Here is a 10,257-nt window from a genome sequence, read left to right as displayed (position 1 = left end):
GATAAAAGAGCTGTTGTATCCGGTGGGTTGGGAAAAGCAGGAGAATCCACACCCTAGATAGGAACTTGGATGCCGGGGTGGGGACCGGGTGTTATGGGGATGGGGTATGAAGTGGAGTTAAGGGGCCCAACTTGGCTGCAGAGAACAAAGCTGGGGAGGGACACCAGGGGCCCCAGGTTCCCAAGACCAAAAGGCAGGAGGTGGAGAAAAAGCCCAACCCAGATTCTTTCCACCAGCGTCTTTTATTAATGAATGCAAAATACAGTACTAACTGACAGGGCATGCATCAGAGACGACAGGAATGCAAGCTACAGAAACCAGGAGTGGAGGGCCTCATCATGTCTGAGGTAGAGTAGACGGTGTCAGGGGGCGGACCCGGGGGGCGGAGATGAGCACCGGCCGCACTGGGGCATCATCCCGGCCCACCAGGGACTATGGGCCGTGGGAGGGCTCAGGGCGGTGTGGTGGCCACACTGCGAAAAATGGATTTTTAAAACACTTCATAGCCCCGAACTCGTTTCAGCTCCCTCTTTGTGGACACTTCAGGGTTCCCTTGTCACTGGCTGGCGGGGGTGGTCTTGCCACTTCCTACTTGCAGAGTCTGGTCTCCACAGGACACGTCCTTCCCTTCCCTTCCAAGGGGCAGGCCCCACGCACCCTCACCCAAAAAATAAAGGAGCTTTGTGTTGAAAACGCCAAGGCAGCCGTCCAGGGAGCTGGAGGCCAAGTGCGTTAAGAAAGACCCTTTTTCTCTATAAAAATAGTTTCGCTTTATAAAAGGGGGGATGCTCCTCTCACATGGGGGAAGGACGTGTGAAAAACGTTCTAAGTGGAGTTCCACGGGGCGGGGCTGGGTGGACACCGCGGTGTGGGGGATCCTCCTCTCAGGCCTACAGGGTTGGGGAGGAGAGGAGGTGCTGGGAGGAACAGACTCCTGTTGGCAGGGGCGGGGGAACAGCGGGGGCTGGGGAGAGGTGGGGCCGGCCCCTTTGGGGCACCGTGGGCTGGTGGGGAGGGGCCCACGGCCAGGCCTGCACGCAGGCGCTCAGTTGAGCAAGGTTCCGTAGAGCTGGGCCTTGGTGAGGCTGTCCTTGCGGCTCAGCCCCGTGCCACCAGTCCGCGGAAAGGCCTGCTGGGGGCTGAGGCGGGCGGCAGGGTGCATCTCCGGGGAGGCCTCCATGGAGCTTGGCTCCAAGGAGTCCCTGGAACCCTGCTCGGGCTCAGGGCTGCTGGCGGCCCCACACAGCTGCACCCCGAGCCTGTCCCCGTCCCCCCCCTCGCTGGGTGCGTAGCCGGGCAGTGGGTCAGCCGAGCGGCCGGGGCTGAGGCTCAGGTCGCCGCCCGCCCGCAGGAAGCAGGGCTCTGCCAGGTGGCCCTGGGAGAGGTCGTCCCCCTCCGAGAAGCTGTCGGCCTTGTAGCTGGCGTAGAGCGGGCTGGCGCGGCCGTCCGCCTTCTTGCCCGGGCTGCCCCCGGCCCTGCCGTAGTAGCGTTCAGAGAAGCTGCAGGGTGAGGCACGGCCGGCGGCGCTCACTGGGTAGGAGTAGGCGCCAATGTCCTCCACACTCAGGGGCCGCCACTGGCTCCTCATGTCCTCCCCGGGGAGCCGGGCGGTCCCCGGCTTGGCCCGCAGGCTCCACAGGTTTGGGGGCATCAGGGCCTGCTGGGGACCCGGAGAAGCCGGGAAGCGGAAGGTCTCGGCCGGGTACGGTGACATGGTCCGCCCGAAGCCTGGGGCCACTTCGGCCTCCAGCGGGGCCGCCACCGCGGCCGTGGCCTTGGCAAAGCGAGGGCTGCCCTCGTAGGTGGCGGCGGGTGGCTTGCGCTCGAAGAGCTCGTCGCGGCTGTTCAGGTAGATGGCCTGCTGCGACGCGGTCAGCGTGCTGGCCTGCGCGTGCTCCTTCTCCTCCGACGTGGCGCTGAAGCTGGAGTAGGAGCTGGACGTGGGCAGAGAGCCCGCGTAGCTGGGGAAGGCCTCGTGCTGGAAGCCCGCCGGGAAGGCCGCCGCCTCGGCCTCCTCCTCCTCCTCGGCCGCGCTGTCGGTGGAGTTCTGGGTCCGCAGGAAGCCCACGTCGGTCACGGGCGCGTCCACGCTAGGCCGCCGGTCGTGCCGCCGCTCCTCCGGGCAGTAGAGGGCTGTGTCACTGCAGTAGATGTCTCCCTTGTAGGGGGGCCGCGGGCCTGGTTTCTCCACCCCGTCGCAGAAGGCCAGGTCGCGGGCCGAGGCATCGGACAGGTGCGAGGACAGGCTGGTGGGGTCCGGCTTCTCCAGCACCTTGGCAATGACGCAGGTGGGGACGCTGTCGGCGTAGGCCGGGTGGCAGAGCGGGGATGGCAGGCTACAGCCGTGCTTCTCCATGTGCAGGCTCACGCGCTCCTGGAAGTCTGAGGGCAGCTGGAACGGGTGGGAGGAGCGGGAGGGCAGGGACAGGGTCACTGTCAGCATGGTGGCCCAGCCCTGGCCCCGAAGCTGAGGACTGAGGTTAGCCATGACCGACAGGCAGACAGACAGACGAACGGGGCCTCCCAGCTTCTCAAATCACACCACAGGGAGCCTGGATCCAGGACGATGTACTGAACAAGCTCCCAGGGGTGTGGGTGCTGTGAGTGCCTGGGGATCCTGGGTCATCTCTCCCCACCCCACTCCCATTGCACCCAGGACAGCCCAGAAGCTGCAGTCGCCTGGAGAAGCCAGAACCCAGGTCTGATTCAGGTCCCACTCAAGGCTGCACCCACTCCCAGCCCCAGGCCACCCATTTTGTGCCCAGCAAGGGGTTGACTTGCTCTCCCAGGGCCATGGGTTCTATGGGTTCTCCTGGGGGCATGACCTGCTCCCCAGCCCCCCAGTTATGCTGCTGGAGCATTCCTGAAGAAGACAGACTCAGAAACAGATGCAACAAAGATTGAGGGCCAGGGCTGAGAGTGCCTGGTGCCATTGGGGGTGTCCCGCTACTGTTTGATCTATTTTGTGAGTGTCTCAGGCATGGCCCAGGACCAGGGGAAAGGAACACAGGCCTGGCTGGGAGATTGCATGTGAGGGGAGGGTTGGGGGGCGGGGTGCGCCCGGTGCGGCGGCCATAGGCAGGCCGGGGTGGGCCGCTGGCCCATCTGCCCTTGGCATCGGGCAGGCCTGGTTCTGGGTCCTGGCTCTGCTACCTGCCTGCCGTGTGGCGTCAGTCCCGCCCTCTTTCCTGAACGTTTTCTTTCTGAAATAGGCACCGTCAATCATCGTGCCCAACCACAGGCTCCTGCAAAGTTCCGCAAAGGTCACTCTGCCGTGTCAGTGCTCAGTGGAAGCAAGGACCTGGAGCAGCCCTCGAAGGAAACAGAGGGCAACCAGCAGCTGGGGTGGGCCAAAGGGACTCTGGTGAGGGCCAGGGGCTGCACGGCTGTGTGAGGTGGGGTGTCTCTGGCAGCCCCTCCACCATCAGGAATGTCATGGCCCCACATGAGCGAGGGGGATAGAGGAGGCTCAGGCTCAGCTGGCATCTTCCTCCTCAAAGATATTTGGGAAATGGCCTTGGGGTGGCACTGGCACAAAAGAAGCCCGGTGGTCCCGGGGTGGGGTGGGCCTGGCTGCGGGGCCACGTTACCTCAGACACCTTGTGGACCCTGCCGTAGGTCTGGCTGCACTGCAGCAGCTGGGCCGCTAGATTGCAGTCCTTCCTATAGAGCTCCTAAAAGACAAGAGAAGGCGTTCGGCGCCACTCACCCCAGCCAAGGCCCCGCCGCCCTGACCAGTGCCGAGTGGCCAGCAGGGGCAGTGGGGTGCACAGGGCCTGCTGTGCGCTTGGCAGGACAGGGACCCACTGCTGGCTCCGGCCCTCTCTGGGTTCCACACTCTTGCCTGCAAAATGAGGGCCTCGTTCTGACCTGGGGCTGCTGGAGCATGGAGGGCCCTGCCGCTGCCCTAGCCGGTGCCCTCGGGACCCTGCCAAGATGGGAACCTCCCATAAGGTGGGGGGCAGTGGTAGAAGAAGGAGCCCCAATGGCCCTGAGCTCCCGGGGGTCCCCCAGGCTCATAGAGCAGGCCTGGTCTCCCTCTACCTGTCCCTCAGGCTCCCGGAGTCCTTCCAAAGATGATTGGGAGGGAGTGCCAGGCAGGAATGGGAGGCAGGATGAGCCCCCAGCACCTTCCACCCCGTACTTCAAACTTGCTGCTCACATCCCCCTTCCCAAAGTGTGGCCTGGAAACAGTATGGCTGCAGGGCTGGGCAGGGACCGGGCAGGTGTGTGACCCCAGGCCCAGGCGGGCACTGGCTCAGCCTCCTGAGCTGAAAACAGATGCAAACAGTAGGACTCAAGGGGTGTGGCTTCGCCACTGAGAATCTCTGTTGCATGTGCCTGTGTTTGGGGCTTGCATTCCCGCCCCACAGGGGTCCCCACTGCGAGGGCTCTGACAGCTAGCCCTGGGGTGGCCCGGAGGCCCTGTGACCCACCTGAGCTGCCCCATGGCTGCTCCTGGCAAGGCTGGCCACAGTCCCAACCCAACCAGCACCAGGCGTCCTGCTGTCTAGGGAAGGCTGTCTCTGACACAGGCACTTTTCTGTCCCCCCACCACGGCCCTGGAGCCTCCCTCACTGAAGGCTGGTGCCCCCAACTTGGCCTACACGGTGGAGGGAATTGGAGTCACCAAGCCCCTCTCAGTGCCCTCCTGGGCCTCCTAGGAACAGAACAGCACGACTGCCTGAGAGCTGAGAACTGGCCCCTTGTGTGACCCCAGTCGATCAGCAGCCCCTGGCACCAGAGGGCTGCAGGCACTGCCCAGCCAGCCCAGGTCTGCCATTGAGCCCCACCAGCCACAGCCAGGAGTGGCTGCCACTGGGGGCCGGTGCCATGTCCATAGTACCCAACCGCCTGGGCTATTCGTGTCTGAGGTGGCCATCTCTGGGACAGCTGGGAGCCTTTCCTGAGCAGCTGCAGCTGCTGGCTTGGGGAGGAAATGCTCATGGGACACTCTGGCAGAGCAAGCAGGTGGAGGCAAGCGCTCCGGCCGCCCAGGGCCCAGGGCTGCTGGAGTCAAGAGTCCCGAGGTTGAGTTCTGGCCCCGTCTGCGAGCGACCACCTGGGTTACCTGGGAAACCACTGAAGCTGGCCATGCCTTAGTTTCCTTATGTGCACCATCCCTGCAGAGAGGCCCCCAGGACTAGTGCCCACTTATGTAAGGGGCCTGGCCTTGTCACGTTAAGAAGCACCTCCTGTCCCGAGCCCATGTCCTCCTGTCCTCCTCCTGCTAGAGCCACACTCCTCAGAAGGGTGGCCTGTGCCTGGAACCACTGCTCCACTCCACCACCGACCTCCAGTTCCCCAAATCCCAATGCCTCTTCTTTGCCCTCTGACCTGGTCTCTCAGTAGCTGGCAAGTCAGCCGGCCAGGGCATTGACTGCAGCCCCCTTCTCAAGTGGCTATCGGGGCACCGTACTTGCCTGGCGTCCCCCAGCCTGCTGGCCACTCCCTCCCAGGCATCCTTGCTGGTCCCTACTCCGTCCTGGGGCCTCCCTGCTTCTTATCTGCACGCTGCCTCGGCAGTCTCCACTGGCATGCCGGCCTTCACGCTCAACTCCAGACCCGGACCTCCTGCTGCCCTGGTGACATCTCCCCTCGAAGGGCTCCTATGCATCTCCCACCCAGCTCCTGCCCCTCCCCAGTTATCCCCAGCCAGGAAATGGCAGGCAACTCCTTTTGTTTGGGCTCTGAACCCTGTAGCTGGGTTAGACCCAGCTCTTCTAACAACCCACATCCTAAATCTTGGTTAGTCCTGTTGATTCTAGTTTCAAAACTCAACCAGAATCTCAGCCCTCTGCCCAGTTCCACCATTGCCTGAGCCACCAACATCCTTTGGACTATGGCCCTGGACTCCTCCTGATCTTCTGTTCCTGCCCTCGTCCGTACAGCCTGTTCCCAGCACGGCAGCCACGTGAGCCCTGGGAAGCTGCACATGCAATCACGTTGCTCCTCTGTTTAAGACCCTTCCATGGCTCCCCACTGCACTCAGAATAAAGCCCAGGTTTCTGAGAGGAGCCTATGCAGCACTGCCTCCTATGGTCTTTCTGACCTCAGACCCTGGCTCCCCCTCCCGCTGGGCGCTCTTTGGCCTCTTTGGGGTCCTCCAAGTTAACCAGGTACAGCTGCACACCCCCGTTTTCTTCTGCCTGGAAGCAACGCTCTTCCCACGGGTGTCTGCATGGCTGGCTCCTACACTCCCTCAGGGCTTGGCCCAGCAGCCTCTTCCAGAAGCACCCTCTTGAAATCTGCAGGCCCGCAGCTGGCGACTCCCTGGTACCGTTCCTCACTTTCTGTTTCTGACAGCGTTTCACACGTCTCACGTACTCCAGAGTTTGCCCCACTCAGATGTGAACTCCATGTGGGCAGACGTGGTTTTTTTTTTTTTTTTTTGCCTGTGTTGTTCACACCATCATCTTGGAGCCTAGTAGGGTCTGGCAAGGAGTAGAAGCTAATTCGTGAATTCAGAGGCAGCTGTCCGGGGTCTGTGGAGGGCAACTGGGCCCATCTCACAGGGTACCTGAAATTAGGCCCCATGGGCAGCCACACGGCTGTGATGCGACACTGGAACAGGCCAAGGGCAGGAGTCCTGAGTGGCCGTGACCCCGCCCTGAGGCCAGGAAGCCTTGCCTTGAATGGGATAATATGGCCCCGCATCCCCTAGCTCAAGTCCTCACGGCAGAGGGTCTGTTTAAGGACACTCTTGGCGTCCTCAGCGAGGCAGCCCCATCCTTCCCCAACTGCACTAGGTCCTTCTCAAAGCCCTGACCGGCCTGTCCATCCACCTGTACCCTGTGCCAGCCCCTTGAGGCTGGGGTTGAAGCAGCTGAGCTCAGTCCCCTTCAGAGTCAGACTGTGACTCCCAGTGCATCCTGGGAAGCCCTCGCCTGGGCCCACCAGCAGCCCTCCACGGGCCAAGTGTGTGCGGCACTCACGTTGTCCTCCGACAGCTTGTCGATGGTCACCTTGGCTTCTAGCAGGTGGCTGTTGAGGGCAACAATCTCGTGGCTCAGTGCACGCTTCTCCTCCTCATAGTGCTGGCCCTGGGGGTGGGACAGTGGGAGGAGGAAGTCTGTGGTTGGCTCCTGGTGGGCCAGCCCAGTCACTCAACGGCAACCCCTGTGTTGCCTCTTGTAGCTGTGAATGACAAGACACTTGAAGGGCCAAGGGTGCGGGGTTAATGAGCACAGACAGACCCTAGTTCAATTCCTGGGTCCAACACTGCCAATCCAGACAGCCTTGGGGACGTCACTGCCACCCTGAGCCTCAGTTTCTCATGTGCAACACAGAGGTGACAGCGTCCTGCCTCAGCAGCTGGGAGTGGGGACGGAGGACAGATGACTTGCGCCTGGCATACAGCCCAGCCCACCTCACTAGACAGATTGAGAAACTGAGGCTCAGAAAGGAAAGGGCCTGTGTCCAGGGACCCAGGCAGAGCCAGGCCCAGTCCCCAGGCCTGCCACCCCGCCTCTCCGACAGCACCGCAAAGGTGGGCAGGTTGTTGCTTTCAAAAACAAAATGAGCCGGTCACCAAAGTAGAAAGAAAGGAAACCTCTTCATCCTAGTAAGGGGGTGGCACCAGAAACCCACACCCTGTCCCTCTTGGACACATCCCGGCAGTGCGGTCACAGAGAAAATGGCAACCCCACTGAGGTCATCTGCAGGTGGTGTGAGGGTCCCCATGAGAGTGGAGCTGGGACTCAAACCTGCCTCTGGCTTACCCAGGGCCTGAATTCGGCCTCTCTATCCTCCTGGGCCCAGGTCCTTGGACTGGCAGGCTGAGCTGGGGGGCCGGTTCCCAGTTTATGTCCTCCGTCCACAGCCCCTCTTACATGCCCCCAGGCTAGAGTGCTCCCACCCGCTGCTCAGGCAGCACAGGGGATCCCTGGACCCAAGTACGCACTTAGCCGGAGAGCACCCACCCGGCTCCACATGTTCCGTGGAGAAAGGGGTGGGACCAGCAAGACCTGTGTCCCAGCTCCTGAGTGGGCCAGGCGTGTCAGCTGGGTGGCTCCCCCAGGGGAGGAGGTGCGGGGTGGGGGAGTGGGTGCTGCTTGGCGGCCTCACCATGCGGTACAGCTTGTCCTCCAGCTCCTGGTTGATCCTCTGCAGTGCCATGTAGTTGCTCTGAATCCTGGCGCAGGAGGCAATGGGGTCACTGCCATGCCAGGCCTGGCCCTCCCACGACCCTCATGGCTGCACAGCCTGCTGAGCAGGATGGCGCTGAATTTGGACCTCCCGAGCTCACCCCACCAGCCTCACCCTGGTGGAATCTGTGCCCCTCTGCACAGAGCAGAAAACAGCCCATTAAAGCAAACTTTGGTAGAAGCTGTTCCTAGGCCAGGGCCCAGGACTGTATTTCCCCCTCCACCCCAGAATCCCCTGAGGATGAGAAGCGAAGGCTTGTTATTCACAAGAGACTCTGTCCCATCTGCACGTGGAGCCAGTTTACTCACATTTGACCCACAATTCTTACAAATCTGTTATGGGGTTGACAGTTCAAATGCAAATGAGCAGGGAAGAGACTTAACACTAACTATGTGAGGGGCCCTGGGGTAAGGCTGGAGACCTCACAGTGAACAAGACTCCGTTCTGCCGGGAAGGAGGAGTGGAGCCGAGTGTCAGGTGGGAATCAGGTGTTTGGAGATTCTATTGCTGGTGGGAGGGGCTTGGGGATGGTGTCCAGCCTCAGAGAACCTATGTGTTGTGTTATGGCCCCTGTCTTGCCAATAGGGAAACTGAGGTGAAACTTTAATTACTTAAAGCAGTAACGGGCAGGGCCCAGACTTTAACTGAGATCTGACCGCACTGCCCAAACTTGGTTTCCATATGAATGGAGGGTAACATTCAAAACACCCAGGAGGTGGGGCCGTTCGAAGAGGAACAAACCCTCTCCCTATGGCAAGTCCTCCCTGGGGGGCAACAGGGAGGCAAATAAAGCCAACAGCAAAGGTTGCATGCTTCTTTCATCTTCTGTTTAAGAAGACGGGAAAGTGCATATTACATTTCAGAAAAACATCCATTTTAAATGTGCACAAGAAAACTGCTTTTAGAAAAGTGTGGTGTTTGAGGGAGTCCGGCACACCTTGATCGACACTTCACTAGCCCGCACACGCTCAAGGGAATGGTCCCTAAACTGGTTCATCTCCGGGCTAGACACAGCTTTTCCCATCAGGACCCAGGGGACCATGGCTGGGCTCCGGGTGGACCAGTCAGGGTCTGGACATCTGCCGGGGTTCAAATCCTGGCTCGGCTGCTCCAAAGTGTGACTTTGGAGGAAGCGCTTCCCCTGCCAGAACCTCTGGACTCCGCATCTGAGTGGGGTCAACAGCCAGGGTGGGAGGGGAGCACCGCGTGGGGCTTCCCGGGCCTCGCCCCCCGCCCCGGCCCGCCCCGCCCCTCGCCCCGCCCCGGCCCGGCCCACGCCCCGCCCCTCACCTGCGCAGCTTCTCCGTGACCTTCTCCAGCTCCTCCTGCGCGCGCCGCAGCTCGATCTCCAGGTAGTGGCGCGTGGAGTCGAACTCGGTCTCGAGCTTCTCGAGCTTGTGTGTGGTGTAGGACAGCCGCTTACGCAGCTCGCCCTTCTGCTCCTGCAGCGCGCTGCAACGACATGGCGGCGGCGGGCGGGGCCGCGGCGCTGAGCGGGGGAAACTGAGGCCCGCGGGCCAGCCAGGGCGTGCCGCACTAACACGCGAGTACCTGCGCTCGCGCGCACACACACACACACACACACACACACACACACACAGCCTCCCGGGCGTCACTGGAGACCACGGCGCCCCAGAGTTAGGGACTCTGACCCTGAGCCAGTCTGGCCCGGCGGTTCCTCAGACTCCACCAGTGCCCCTCTCAGGTAAATCCCAGGTGGTGGCTGGAGGAGTCGTTGACCCCAGAACCTGGCCAGTGCACTGGGGGTGGTTTAAAGGACCCCGGTATAAAGAGCGCCCATCAGCACCCAGGCTGTCTATCACGGAGCTGGCCCTTGGTGGCGCAGGTGACCAGGGCCCTCACTCCTGCCCCTCCGCAGCGCTAGGGTGGGATGGCTGAGGCCCAGTCAGCAGTGCCATGCCCAAGACCAGACCTGCTTTCCCCAAAATGGTTGTGTGGCCCCGGGACCCTGGGTCACTTCTCTGGGCCAGAGAGAGGTTTGGTGGCGATGACCCATGCCCAGGCAGTGTCCACCATGGCCAGTGAGCTGCATGCAGCACAGGAAACCTGGCAAGGTCCTGGCCTGTTCAAGTTCCCCTTCCTCCAGGA

The 10,257-nt window shown here is 61.8% G+C and overlaps 1 protein-coding gene across 10 annotated transcripts in view; it reads right to left on the bottom strand.

The window, feature by feature from the left end:
• Positions 1-223: 223 nt before the first annotated feature.
• Positions 224-10,257, bottom strand: part of LOC105467416 (brain enriched guanylate kinase associated) — a 50,126-nt gene continuing 40,092 nt past the window's right edge. For 7 of the 10 annotated variants that reach the window (XM_071099595.1, XM_071099596.1, XM_011716995.3 and 4 more), the window contains 5 exons: positions 9,439-9,600; positions 8,068-8,134; positions 6,936-7,043; positions 3,591-3,674; positions 224-2,392 (listed from right to left, as the gene is read on the bottom strand). In XM_071099595.1, coding sequence (XP_070955696.1) covers positions 1,046-2,392; positions 3,591-3,674; positions 6,936-7,043; positions 8,068-8,134; positions 9,439-9,600 — 1,768 coding nt within the window. In that variant the 3' untranslated portion in view covers positions 224-1,045. The remainder of the gene's footprint in view (positions 2,393-3,590; positions 3,675-6,935; positions 7,044-8,067; positions 8,135-9,438; positions 9,601-10,257) is intronic. The other 3 variants (XM_071099597.1, XM_071099599.1, XM_071099598.1) reach the window with 1 other exon arrangement.

The sequence above is a fragment of the Macaca nemestrina genome, chromosome 7 (assembly GCF_043159975.1).
Source record: "Macaca nemestrina isolate mMacNem1 chromosome 7, mMacNem.hap1, whole genome shotgun sequence".
NCBI classification, from domain to species: domain Eukaryota; kingdom Metazoa; phylum Chordata; class Mammalia; order Primates; family Cercopithecidae; genus Macaca; species Macaca nemestrina.
Note: the sequence above shows the minus strand (reverse complement) of the source record. Positions and strands in the feature narration are given on the sequence as shown.